The 13,442-nt window shown below is 41.9% G+C and overlaps 1 protein-coding gene across 1 annotated transcript in view; it reads left to right on the top strand.

Annotated features, from left to right (window-relative positions):
• Positions 1-13,442, top strand: part of NIPAL2 (NIPA like domain containing 2) — a 60,201-nt gene that overhangs the window by 44,496 nt on the left and 2,263 nt on the right. Inside the window, 5 exon segments of the mRNA XM_079302975.1 lie at positions 353-488; positions 2,618-2,706; positions 4,501-4,564; positions 5,886-5,980; positions 6,289-13,442. The exon segment at positions 6,289-13,442 is cut by the window's right edge and continues 2,263 nt beyond it. Coding sequence (XP_079159101.1) covers positions 353-488; positions 2,618-2,706; positions 4,501-4,564; positions 5,886-5,980; positions 6,289-6,383 — 479 coding nt within the window. The 3' untranslated portion in view covers positions 6,384-13,442.

Raw genomic sequence — 13,442 nt, 5'->3', positions numbered from 1 at the left:
GCTGCTCTGAACAGATAACCAGACCTCTCAGATGTCCCCTGAATACTGTAATATGGGCTCCAAATTTGCTGGATAAAGTGTGGAAGATGTGGAGGCTGTTGTACACCTTCAGCTGGGACTCCAGTGTGCTAAGAAGAATTAAAGGCAAAACACACAGCATGCTTGGATCAAAGGCCACTGAGTTTAGACAGTAGCTTAGCAAGCATTTATAAAATCATATACTGGTTTTAAGTGCCCAAGTCCTTCCTCAGTCTTATTTTAAGTGATCAGGCCTGTGGCTCTGACCTGGATCCTTGTCCTCCCTCACTGATATGCTGAAGTCACTGCTAATCTGAATCCCTTTCCCTTTCAGCATCACTGACTGTCATTGCTGTTAAGGCTGTGTCCAGCATGATAGCACTTTCTGTGAAGGGGAAAATGCAGCTAACTTACTCCATTTTCTATATCATGAGTGTTTTAATGGCAATTTCATGTGCTTTCCAAATCAAGTAAGTAAGATTCTACTTACCTGCTAATCTTCATGCATGTTTTATCTGACAGTTTTATTTGGTACTGATTGTGACTCCTGATACAAGTTGCATTTTAAGGCAACAAATTTGGGCAGAGCCTTGACAGATGCATAAATTGCTTCCAGCTGGTTGTATTACTTATTTAAACTTTCTTAGTTTATCATTGATTGTTATGGACACCACCTCCTCTCATTATCACCTTCAACAAATTTAGTTGCCTAGTTTTGGCACAGGTCTTAATACACTAAGTGAAATTTATGCTTATGTAGTCATTTGGAGGTTACTTTTAGAAATCTTTATTGCTGAATAATCAAATGGCCATGTTTGCCCTCATTATTCATGTCTGTTCCCCAGCTTTATGGCCCCAGTCAGACTGAGGAGGAGAGTTTATCCCATCTTTCTCCCTTCCCCTGTTAAGCCTGCAGTGTTGCAGTTTGCTGTCCTGTATGACTGCCCCTTCCAGGTTTCCCCTGCAGGCTCTGGAGTGTGAAGGGATTGGTTTGTGCTGCCTCTGCAGGTTGCTGGGGGTTGCAGCATGCTAAAATATGTCTTGCAGCTGAGCAGAGTCTGTTCCCTTTCTGCCTGTCCCTGTGCTTCTGGTGCTGATAGCAGCCTTCAGTAATCTCATCTAGACTGCTCCAGTGTGAGCTGAGTAGTTACTTGCATGATTATTTTCCGGTAGAAAAGCCAACCCAGCTTTTTCATGGCAGAACATACCATTCCCATGTGGAATCAGAAAATCCAGGCATTATTATGCACTGACTCTCCATGGCTGAATCAGGAACTCCCCTGTAACAGATTATAAAGTGATTTACATCCAGCTTGTCTTCTCTGGGAGAACAGCTCCAGGCATTGACAATGGGAAATAAGAGCTTGGTAAATAAGAAGCTGCTGAATTAACCTCTCCAACTTGTAATTTTTTTCTTTCTTTCTTTTGTTGGCCAAAATTAAAGCAGAAGTGAAACGTGCCCATTTCATTCCCTGGGCTCAGTGTCCCCTTCTCTCTACTCTTCTGGATGCATTTTCTAACAGGCACAGTGCTGTCAGTGTAGATTTTTCATTTTATTTGTTTTCTCTCTAATTTTATTTGACTGTCATTCATTATCTGAGAACAGCCTGTGCTACAACAATCTCCTGGATCCAACGCTGGGCCTTGCTATCACTGTTTTAGTCCCTGTGACCAAGTTTGTTGCAAATGGGAGAAAATAATGAGGTGTTTTCAATGACTTCAAAATCCTGACTATCCTGTGGATATGTAGGATTTCTTTATTTTTAAAGCACCATGGAGACTGTTCAACAGTTGCTAAAATAACCACGCAATTATTTTAATGGCTAAAACAGATCCAAGCTTGGATTTTTACTGTGCACATATATTGCAGCAGTGAAATGTTCAAGTGTGGTTCTTTTTACAGGCTTGGATATACTCTGCAGACTCCTGATTTTTCTCTCTGAAATGACCATTCGTATAACAGAGTATCTACAGGTGCATCCACAATATCAGCTCATGATTCATCACTCTATGGGTGAATGTTGATAGCTGTGGTCTCTGTACAAGTTAATTGCTTTGCCTTTTTGCAGATTGTGCAGGCTGCTCCACGGTCAGTGCCTCATTCTGCAGGTCTGTGTGCAATGTATGCTCCTGTGGTCCTGCACAGCAAACTGAAACAGTTCCTACAAGAACTCACATGTTCATGCCATGATGCCAATATACCCTTACACAACCTGTTTGAATCAGAGCAACTTGTCCCTGGCTGCTTGCAGGCAGCACTGCTTCCAAGAACCAGTGCAGATCATAAGCAATAATACCCTAGCATTCCTGCCTTATCTGTGGCAGACAAAAGTTTTCCAGCAATGCTTCAAAAATATGTCCATTGAGAGCCTATGGCCAGAAGAATCCATGCCAACCTTCTTGCTTTCACCTATTAATTTGTACTCTGCAGAGTCAAAACCAGAAAGTAAATTCAATATGTGTATGCTGTCCAGGGCTACTTGCTATTGTGGTAAGAAATGGTCACACTTAGTGTTAAACTGACAAGAAGTGGCTTAACCTGACTTAAAGTGCAAGGAACCTCCTGTAGGCATGAGATGCAATAATGCTTATCTTGCAGGTTCTTGAATCAAGCAATGCATCTGTATGAAGCAACAGCAGTTGTCCCCATTAATTTTGTGTTCTTCACCACCAGTGCCATCATTTCAGGTTTGTTTCTAACCTTCTTCCTCTACAGAAAGATTTTTTAAACATCATATTTTCAAGAACAGGAACCCTGTGAATAGGAACCCAAACCAGTCATACTTGTCTTCACAAAGACAAGTTTTTCCTAAGTCATGTTTAAGTTCTGAAAAATAAATAAGTTCACAACTTCTGAGACAAAATAAATGGCAGGGTATTACAACTAGATCATCTTTAAGGTCCATCCCAATGCAAATCATTCTATAATTCTATAAAAATGCACAAATTCTAACCTTTCCAAAATAGGTATGTGTGATTTACTGTACCTTCCTGGCTTACTAGAAGTACCTGCATTTCTCCTATCCTCATATTGACATCCAGTTAATGCATTTACCATGTGCACACCAGTCTCTCCCTATACAAACTGGTAGAGTAATTTTAACAGCCTGGCAAACTACTCAAATGACAACCAGCTGTGCTTCAGAGTAGTTAGTGTATATTCCATTTCAGAAGGTGGAATTCTGGGTTAAGTGAAGGAAATAAAATGACTACAAAAACTTTTTAAGCATTTAACATTTTATTCTGGGTGAGAACTTTGAACTCAGCATTGTTAAAGAGGGACTGCAAATCTTGGAAATGGTGTGCAGTGTAGGAACATGAGCTGGGAGGACGACTAAGATGCTGTATCAGCAATGAGCCAAAATGATCGTGTTGTTAGAACATTTATGACTCATTTTAACACACGCTGGGGGCTTTCCTGTCATTGCTGTGCAGGAGTTTCTCATGCAGAGCTGCCATTAATGAGAAGGGGAGTTAGCTTCATGCACAGATTGCCTCAACACCTGTGTTAGAAGAGACCTACACTTTGTGACCCAGAGGAAACTTGTGCCAAAAGGGGGTTGTGTTCCTGTGGCCATATGGGGAATTTGGCCTGGTGCCTCCTTAAAAGATCAAGTACCTATTCAGGAATGGCTTAATAGCTTTGAGAGTGGATACATGTGCATTTGCACCAGGTTAGTTAACCCAGGGTAGGGCTTAGAAGAACAACCTGTGTGAATCTTGCTGGGGTGCTCCTAGAAGGTCCCTTGTCTCATGATTCCCCCATCCCCAGCTGCAGCCTTTGAAGACACAGCCCACTTCAGCTGCACTGAGTCCCACTCTGGCATTTCTGAGCAGAACTATGCTCATCAGTGGTTTAAAGCTAATATACTTGGCTGTTAATAGGAGCAGCTGAGATCCAGATACACATCTGGTTCTGTCACCTCCACTACAGAGGTGCTAATTCCTGGAAGAGGGGTGACCAGAAAGAGCTAGTGATCCCTTCAGCCAGAAAGATTTGGCAAACTTGGCCACTGGAGCCCTTCACTTGGTGTAAATGTCAGGGACACAGTTAGTTATTGAAAATCTGTTCCCAATTGGAGTTAAGATGTCCACATGGTCTGCTGGAGTAGCTTAATGAAGTCCATGAAGAATCTCCTAGCTGGGTTGGTATGTCTCTGCTTATGAATAAGACCTTGAGTTTGACCTGCACAAAAATTGTTGCTGACAATGCAAGAGGTACGTGCATCTGTGCAATTACTAACCCAGCACATGTTCCAACCTGATTGACTAAATCTTCTCCAGTCCTGTGCAGTATCTTGAGAAAGCCTAGATTGTGGAATATAGGACATAAAGTGAACACATCACAATGTGTATTAATACCTTATTTGGGATTTTTTTTGCTCCACTCAAGCATGACACTTCTCCTGACCCTCCCAGCTGTAATTCATATCACTTGGAAGCCAGTCAAGATCTGCAATTCTTGTTTCTGTCACATTCCAGGGGTCATATTTTATCGGGAATTCCAAAGTGCAGCTTTACTGAGTGTGTTCATGTTTCTGTTTGGGTAAGTGTATCAGCCTAAAATCTGCACTAAGGTTTGTATTGAAACAGCAATGCCTTGTGGAATCTCTTCTTTTCTCAGTAAGAAGAAACCTGCCTTGTTATTAAAGTATTATGGAATAGCCATTATAGTAGGATAAAAAAAACATTAAAGGAAAGATTGATGTCTGTGCTTTGGGAGTTTGGAGGCCTGGCTTTGAATCCAAATATGTAAAAATGTGAGACACTTGTGAACTACTAATCTCATGATGGAATGAAAAACCAGCATCATGTGTTCCTCCAGCAGGAAGGAGAAGTCACTGCTCTCCACCAAATATCAAATTATAGGGGTGCTTTTACAGCTGTGAGCCATCTCCTCCCATGTTACCTTCCACTGGTGTGTCTGGCTGGTTTTTTCTGCCCCTAGGCATGGGCAATTATATGAGCTGCTTGCCTGCAAGGCAGTACTGTAACTCTCCCCCATCTGCCTGTGTCAAGAAAGACACAGCATGCCTGTGGAAAAATTCAGAGCATGCTAAATAACCTTTTGAAGAATTGTCTAGGTGTTATGAGAGCAGAAACCTTCTGCTGGCTATCAACACCACAACAACTTTTGGGAGAGGTGACAATTATAATAATGGGCACAAAATATTTAAAAGATCTCCTAGAACTGCTGGAGGTGTCTTGCCACAGTGCTGTCAAACAAATGGGGCTGATAGCTACAGACATCTTCATCTTCTGCAGCTGGGCTGGAGTAGGTGCACACAGCCCCTATCTTGTCTGACTGCTGGAAAAAAGACAAAAAATGGAGATGAGCAGCGATGTATTTGGCAGATAGGAATTAGGGGTTGTGTGTCCAACACACAGTGGATGGAAGATGTGTCCAGCCACAGCAGTTTTTCATTGCTCCTGGCTCACAGCCTGCCCCTGAGACACACAATCAAAAGAGAAAAACAAGAGAGATGTCGACTGTCCACAGCTAGAGCGAGCTGCTGGTGAAATTGCACACACTAAAATGCTAGTTCTGCTGAGCTTGGATGCTCTGTGAAGATCTGCTCAGGGGTTCAAATGTTGGGGTCTCACACTCACAGGCATCTGATTAGGAATATATTGCTGGAAGTGTAATTTTGGCTGTGGAGCTTTTGGAACTGATAATAAAGGTTCAGGAGGCAAAAACTAGACTGAAAGAAGCCCAAAATAAATTTACAGAGCTGCCAGGAAGAAGTGTTTCTTTATAAACTCAGCAACTTGGGTTTGGAAGTCTTGAAAAAGAAATATGGAAAGAAATTCTCATCTCAGATGCAGTGAACTGTTTCTAATGATACTATGCCACTGTTATTTTGCAGGTGTCTCCTATCTTTCCTTGGTGTGATTATAATTGCAAGAAATAAAAAAGAAGAACATTTACAAATTCCTTTTATTGACTGTGGACATATTCCTGGTAAGTAGGGCTTTTTTCCTGTCTCTGTTTAAATGAGGTATCAGATAATGGGATGACCTAGGAGAATTGAGTCACAAAAGTGCTCTAGTCACATTTAATAAATATACTGTTCCCTTAATTTCTATTCCTGTTCCCAACAGATTTCTCAAAGAATTTTTCAGGGTCTTTCCAAGCTATTGTTACAACCAGTCAAATGAAAACAATGATTACTGGAGCAAAGAATGTTTAAATGATGGATTGGTGGGGAATTTGTTTTATTAAAATTCTTCATGGAGTTGTTTTTTCCTTCTCTCACCACATTTCCTTAGGACAAAAACTGACAGGCAAAATACAACCAGATTCTCACAGTTCATGCTATGGCACACTGAATAAAGAAGATGACTCAGTGAAAAGGCAAAGCTGAAAGAAGAAGCACTTTACATGCCAAGTAACAGGAGGAACACCACTGGAACAAGGATCAGTAGCACCTTTTCATTGAACATATTCAAGTATACATTGAACTCCTGTATGTACATGAGTCATAGTATTATTTAATCCTGATTAATTTATCCCATGATTGTACCAAATGTGTTTTAAAGATAAAGGAAGCCTTAACAAAAAACAAATAACCATTAATGAAATGGAATATTCTCCTAGTATCCTCTTAAATACATTTTTAGAGTTTTAATTTCTTTGAAATTCAATGAGCACAGAACAGGATTATAAAAATTCCCCTTTGGAATCCCTCAGATCTGTGTAAATGTTTAAAGACAAACGTGAAAAATTAGAATTTTCGTAAGTGATTTCGAAGTTCTCTGCTATATATATAATCCTTTTAAACATTTTCCTTCCTGTTCAGGAGTCAAAACTGTGAGCATATATGCAGTAGACACAAATAGGTGCACAAAAATATTTTTTGTATTGTTTGTGGAAGAACAGTCCAGATTATCTCCTACCATCAGATTAATTCTCTTATCTTCCAAGGAAATCAGCACTTGTGTGAGGAGTGGGAAGATAGCACTTTCCATAAACACAGGCACATGGGCATGTGCACATATTTGAGGTGCCCAGCCAAGGCAGGACTGGGTACTATTCTTCATATTTTACATCCTTCCAGAGGAGTCCTGGGCACTGGGCTGGACTGGGCTGGGCTGGGCTCTACAATCTCTTAGCATAGGCTGGTCTGAGTTTTAGCTTCTGTTTTCAGCAAAAGAAGTTTTTAGTGACGAAAATGCATCGTTCTTCTATGAGGAGTTCTTCATAGAGGAAGTAGAGTAGCAAAGGTCCCTCTCTTCATATGTCTTGGAAAAATACCTTTAAAAAAGGAGGACAGCTCCTGTTACCACTGGTAATTCTGCATGAGGAAAGGCTGTAAAAAACAGGATTACAAAGAGTCACAGTAACTGTACAATCTCCCCTGCTTTAAATGGCTGTGTCTCCACACTGATTTGAAGAGCCAGCAGTGATAAGAATGATGACAGTATGGCTTTGTGTTCAGATTTGGGATGTCTTGGTGCCTCTCCATCCCAGTGCCCCATCAGAAAAGTTTCTAGGCATTCATCATGGATGCACTCATCCTTGTGTGGTAGCACTGATCCACCTCAGGCAGCACAGTGGGGCTTGGTCACATCCTCTGCAAAAACAAATGAAAGTGCTCTTGAAAAATGTTCATGTCTTGTTTCAGGATTGAATTAATCTGCAGTAATGGGTAGGGGCCATAGACTGTGTGCATTTTGTTTCAGGTCTAATTTTTTTTTTCTCAAATAATTTTTTATGTAATTTTAAGATAGGTATAGCTAAAGATCCATAAGACAGTTTCATTTCAAATGCTGCAGAGCACACATAGAGCTGCAGTATTTAGTGTGCAGCAGTGTCCCTGGAACTATGGCATTTGGGGACTTGTGAAGCTGTTTTTCAATATAGGGCTTTTCCAGCTGACACAGGACAAAACTGTGTCTGCACCTTACTTGTGCTGCTGACTTGGCCTTCCTTTCCCACCTAACATCTTGAGTTCAAGTTTCTAAAGATTAAAATTTCTTAAAAAACATGTGATTTTTACAGGCTTTCTCTGTGGAGTAAGGATATGCCTGTGTTTCTTTTGCTAGTCAAATTTAAGCTGCTTTCTAAGTCTCAAGTGAGAGTATGTGCTGAAGATGGAAATAAGAGGTCTACAGGTTTTCATTCTGTGACCTGGGAAACAAATGGGTGAAAGGATTTGGTGTTGTTGCTTTTTTAAATGATTGGCCTTGGGCATCTCTCCAAAATCTATTTCCATTGCTCAGGAGGCTGCAGGAGGTAATAAAGGTTACCAGGTGTAGGATTTTCTCTTTAAAGCAAGAAATCAAACGTAAAAATCTGTGGCAAAGTTATTTATTTTATATTACTGTATTTCTTCTTGAGCAATGTTTTTTTTCCTTCATATGGGTTTATTTAAAAATTAAAGGGGCTATAATATTTTATTTTTACTCTAGTGTATTTCAAAATAATTTGTGCACCAAAACACTGGTAGAAATTATGTGCAATTAAAAGTTGTGATTTGACATGATCTTTGAGATGTTAATATATTCCAACTAATTAGTGTATTACAGGATTGGGAGAACTCAGTTATGAGAATTCATTACTGCTCTGCCAAGAAATGGACATGATTTGTTTCAAGAATCAGCTTTTAATCAATGTTATTTTCGTATTCTGCTTGCCATACTTAGGTTGCAGACACCACAGACAAACGCCTGCTAAAAGAAAATCCTTTGCACTGGAATAAAAAAAAAAATCTTTGGAGCTCTTCTCCTTAATAACGAGTTATTTTCTTGTAGTGGTTTTTCTGACATCAAAAATGTGGGCCAGATAATAATCCGCCAACTTGTGGCTGCAGACTGAATTTTCCTGAACAAGTCCTCCATGGGATCTGCAGAAATCAAACCAGGAGAAGGTGTGGTGGGCAGGCAGTGTCTCACATGGTCCCTCAGGCTCCAGCTTGGGATTTTTGACAGACCAGGACCAGCAGGACTCATTTAGTGCTTGTTCCACTGCTGGTCACGCTGCAGCAAGAGATGAAGTATTAACTGGCCATGGGCCTGGAAATGGGAGCTCTGCAGTAGACAGAGACTGTTTCATTTTTGCTGTAAAATATCAAGGTGCATTTACCAACAGTTTCAGCTGGCAAAAAAGTAAACCAAGTTTGGACTGGGTTTGTCTGTTTGCCCCTGGGAGGGGCCTGCTGTTCACCTGGCAGGGCTGATTGCCTGGTTCTTGCTCCAGCCCAGCTTTTGGCAGACTCACTTTTTGCATGTAGGGGCACTGGTCACCTTACACCAAAGGAAAGAGGCTGAACTTTATTAGGGTTTGAGTTTCTGTGCTTTGAAGCTGTGGTTTCATGCCCCTGGCAAGCTGCTTGAAGGGATCAGCCCTGCCAAAAGGCTCATCCTCTTCTTCCTGCCTTTGAGGTCCTGTGGCTTCCTGTGGCCAGTTCAGCTCACCCACCCTGCAGAAAGCATCTGCATCCTTCTCCTTGCTGGGGTGGCTCTCTGAAGTGACCCAGCCTGGCTGACTGGAATGTGTGATGGGACAGATGTGAAAAGGGGGAGAGGGATGAGACCCCTCTTACTTCAAGGCAACTGTAATAATATTTCTCTTCTTCTGATGAGATTCTCTATATAGCAAGCATTCTGCTAAGATCAACTTCTTGTATCACCATGCCCCAAATGCAGCTGAGAGCTTCCTGAAGGTCTTTTAAGTGCCAGACTCACTGGCTTGTGTACACAGAGTGATGAGTGCCCAGGTGGGACTGGGATAGGCAGATTGTGGCATTCACCTGAGTCCCAAGGTCAGCTAAAAGCCTGGACAGGTGTCTGACTATAAGTGATTCTAAGGGCTATTTTTTTTTTCAGTGACTGTTTGCAGTAAGGTGTATAAACAGAAGAATGGACTGAAAATTCTTCTATACTCAAACTGTTCTCACCCATGCAATGTTTCCTTCCAGTCCTCTTTTTGCAGGATTGATGGTTGCTTGCAGAGAAAATGCTCCCTTTTACAACACTGGGATGCAGATGATTAGGCTGAGCTGTCTGTCAGTATGCCCTTTTGTTACTGTCCTCTGAGGCTTGACATTTGTCTTGTTCAGATTTGTTTGTTCATTCCTTCTGCAGAAATCAGCTGGACTGTGTTAGCAAATAGCTGAAAGGAGATAGAGGCTAAGTACCATAATTATTATTGGAGAGCCAGGCTGGAAGATTTACAAACTGAGGCCACTTCAGCAGCAAAAGACAGAGAAATGTTTTGTGCTCTCGATTCTCAGGAGTTTGAGAAATCCTGAGTTTGCAATGTTTTTAGTTCTGGGATAGAGTCAGGGACATCAGTGAATAAATAGTGATTTCATATAATTTTGTTGTGGTTTTAGTTTTGTTTTTTATTTATTTCCCACCAATTTGGGAGTTAAGGATGACTATTCTCTGCCTAGAGAGGAAATATGACATTCCCTTGGCAGATGGGAGATGTTTCAACCTTTTGAAACTGGGAAATTTGTAGAGGCACCTCCCAAGCACCTGGCTGATGTAACCCTTCAGTTATAACATAAAAGGAGGCAGCACTGGCAAATACATCACTACACATTAAGAACTCCTGACCATGTAGGAGGGATCCTTGTCCTCTTGTCATGTGTTAAATCTGCTCAGAGCACACGTAGCCAATCTGGCCCCTGAGGCTGCACATAAACATATTTTTGAGACATGCTGAATGGGATGCCTTGAGCATCATATCAATGCCCTTTGGACATGTACTGTCTTTCATGCAGAGCTCTTGCTGGGTCTTCCCTATAGGGAAACTAGACTGTGTGACATCTATGCAACACAGGATTGCTCTGATAAGAAGTGCAGTACTGCCAGAATATTCCCATAACCTGAGAAGTGTTTATAGAGAATGTCCAACCAGGAAATGGTGTAAACCTGCAGTCTTGGGTTACATTCTCCTTACTTTCTGATTACCATTAGAGTAAGCATAGACAGTTTTGGTATCCACAGAAGCAGAATTATTAGCACCTCAAGAATCTCCAGGCCTAAATAAAGGATTAGGTAGCTGCTGAGTAGGATTTTTATTTAATCTAAATCCCAGTTTAGGCCCCTAAAGCTTGTCCAAGACTATAAAGAGCACTGCATAGTACAAATCTCCATCAGTATTTTGGTTGCTAATGGACTCAGGCATCAGTCCCAGGGGACTCTGTGTCAGCTCACAAGGTAGCAGTGAGAGGGACACTGTTGGGCAGCAGACTCAGAAATGTGTCGTGGTGGCAGGAAAGTTTAGCATGAGCACAGAGAAAGGACTCCAGGGGACCAGTAATGTACAGTGGTCTCCTGGGCTCCTTTTTGACAGTGTCAACAAGGCACTTGTTGACAGTTTTCAAACTACAGCTACTGTAAAGGAATGATTAAACAGGTGGTGCTAACACTGACTGCTTTACATGAAGGCAATATATCACTCTGGTCCATGGCACTAATACCTTAAACATGAAAAGTGGCCTGTGGCCATTGATGAAGGAGCCAGTTTCTGTACTTTGCTAAATCACTTTGGGAAAAATAGAAATGATTGATTTAAGCCTCCAGCACAAACATGCACTTGCCAGCTCTCCAGTTGAAGATTTCCACTCTTGGAATAGGCATTGCCTTGCCTAGATGAAATCTTTGGAGTCTGCTGCCAGGTCTTTTGCCAGAATCATTAAACTGCTTGAAATGACAGCACTGTCATTTGTCTTCCATTTGATAGCTTATGGGCATAAATCCAGAGCAGCATGAGCACAAGATCAGAAGTTTGCTCTCCATTTGAGAAAAAAAAAATTAAAGTTTTTCTTGAGTTTCAATAGCATGTATACCAGGTGCAAAGCTTTATGCTGTCTAATGCTCTCCAATGCCCTCAGCCAAGATTTAAAGAGAATACTTGCATGGCACAGAGGCTGACAGTTAAGCAGCTCTTACCTGTCACTGGAGGTCATTGCTGGTAACACATTGTACAGCAACAGCACACAACAACAAACTACTGGACCTTCTATTGATTTTTTAAGAACTGCTGTTCTGTGCTTTACAATGCAAAAGAGCTGAGGAATATAATTTACTATGATTAAGCATTGCAGTTACCCTGTGTTTATTTTTTCCTGACAATATTTAACATTTAACTAACAACATGTCCCGACAGTACTGACTGGATTCTGGATTCTGGGTGCGTGGATGTGTTGCAGGGCTTGATTCAGCACTGTGAATAATGAAGGTTGTTGATATAAGAAGGCAGCTTTATGTCATCTGGCCTGGCCTCCTTCACAGTTCAAGTCAGGCAACCTCCTCCAAGCACTCGTGTGAACCCTTTGACCCATCTACAGAAGAAGACAGCCCATCCTCTCCTAGCAGTCAAAGTGGAGGAACCACCAATGCCATTAGTAATTTTTACTAGCAGTGAGTCATTGTTTGCTTTTAAACTCTGCCTTATGTCTATTTTAACTTGTTTAGCTTGCAGCTATTTGCCTTTTGCCAGTGGTTTAAAGCACTTGCTTAGTCCCTCCAGCAAAATACGGTATGATGGATTTTTCACTAAGCTAGAGCTCACCTTCTAAGGTAAACCTTCTAAGTCATCATCAGATATTTCTGTCAGCCCTCAGATTGTTTTCTGTGGTTGTTTTCTGCTCTCTCTCCATTTTTCCAGTGTCTGCATTTGGCCAAACACAAAGTAAAAATTCAGATTGTAGCAGCACTGAAGAAGCAGCAGAGAGCAGGACGAGGCCCAGCATGCTGTGGTTGGATGCCTGGCTTCCTCACTTCCCACAGCTGCAGCCCTGCCACCTCTCCAGGGAGGTGCATGTGCTTTGTTTTGACACTGTAATTTATTGTCAGCTGTTTTGCACGCCCAGAGATGCAGCAGCCTCAGTTATTTTCAGTGATCTGATTTCTGACTCATTGCTGAGTTTGGTGGTGGTCCAAAGAGTAGGTGCCCCTGCCCAGAGATCTCCAGGGAGTCCAGCACAACAGGAGACTTTGAAATCCTCTGGGCCAGGGTCTGACCCGGGCATGGTGGTACCTGGCAGTGGCAACAAGCAACATCACAGAGCTGCCCTTTCTTCAACACCTGAGAGATTTGAGAGCTCAGCCCTGATTTGGGAGGAGGGTGACTAATTCGGTGACTGTTGGAGGTGTGGTAAGTAAATAGGCTCTGGGAGGAGAGCCTGGGTGTGGGGAGACCCTGCCCAGGTCAGTTGGTCTTTTCTCAAGAATGGTGATGGTGCACCAGAGAGAAAAGATGCTAATTTGACAGATGCTAATATATGACAGAAAGGTTTCAGCTCTCTGTCCCTCAGTGCTCACAGCCTCACAGTGAGCCTGTGTTCTCAAAGCAGCACTTTGGGCATCTTCCCTCCAAGAGGGAATCTGGCAATGCTGACTGGGACATCCAAACTCCAAAGAGTAGCAGGATGTGCATCTTTGGATCATCATTCAGGTGATCAGCCATT

Source organism: Erithacus rubecula (assembly GCF_903797595.1).
Source record: "Erithacus rubecula genome assembly, chromosome: 3".
Classification (NCBI taxonomy): Eukaryota; Metazoa; Chordata; class Aves; order Passeriformes; family Muscicapidae; genus Erithacus; species Erithacus rubecula.
This window is presented reverse-complemented; position numbering and strand designations above follow the sequence as displayed.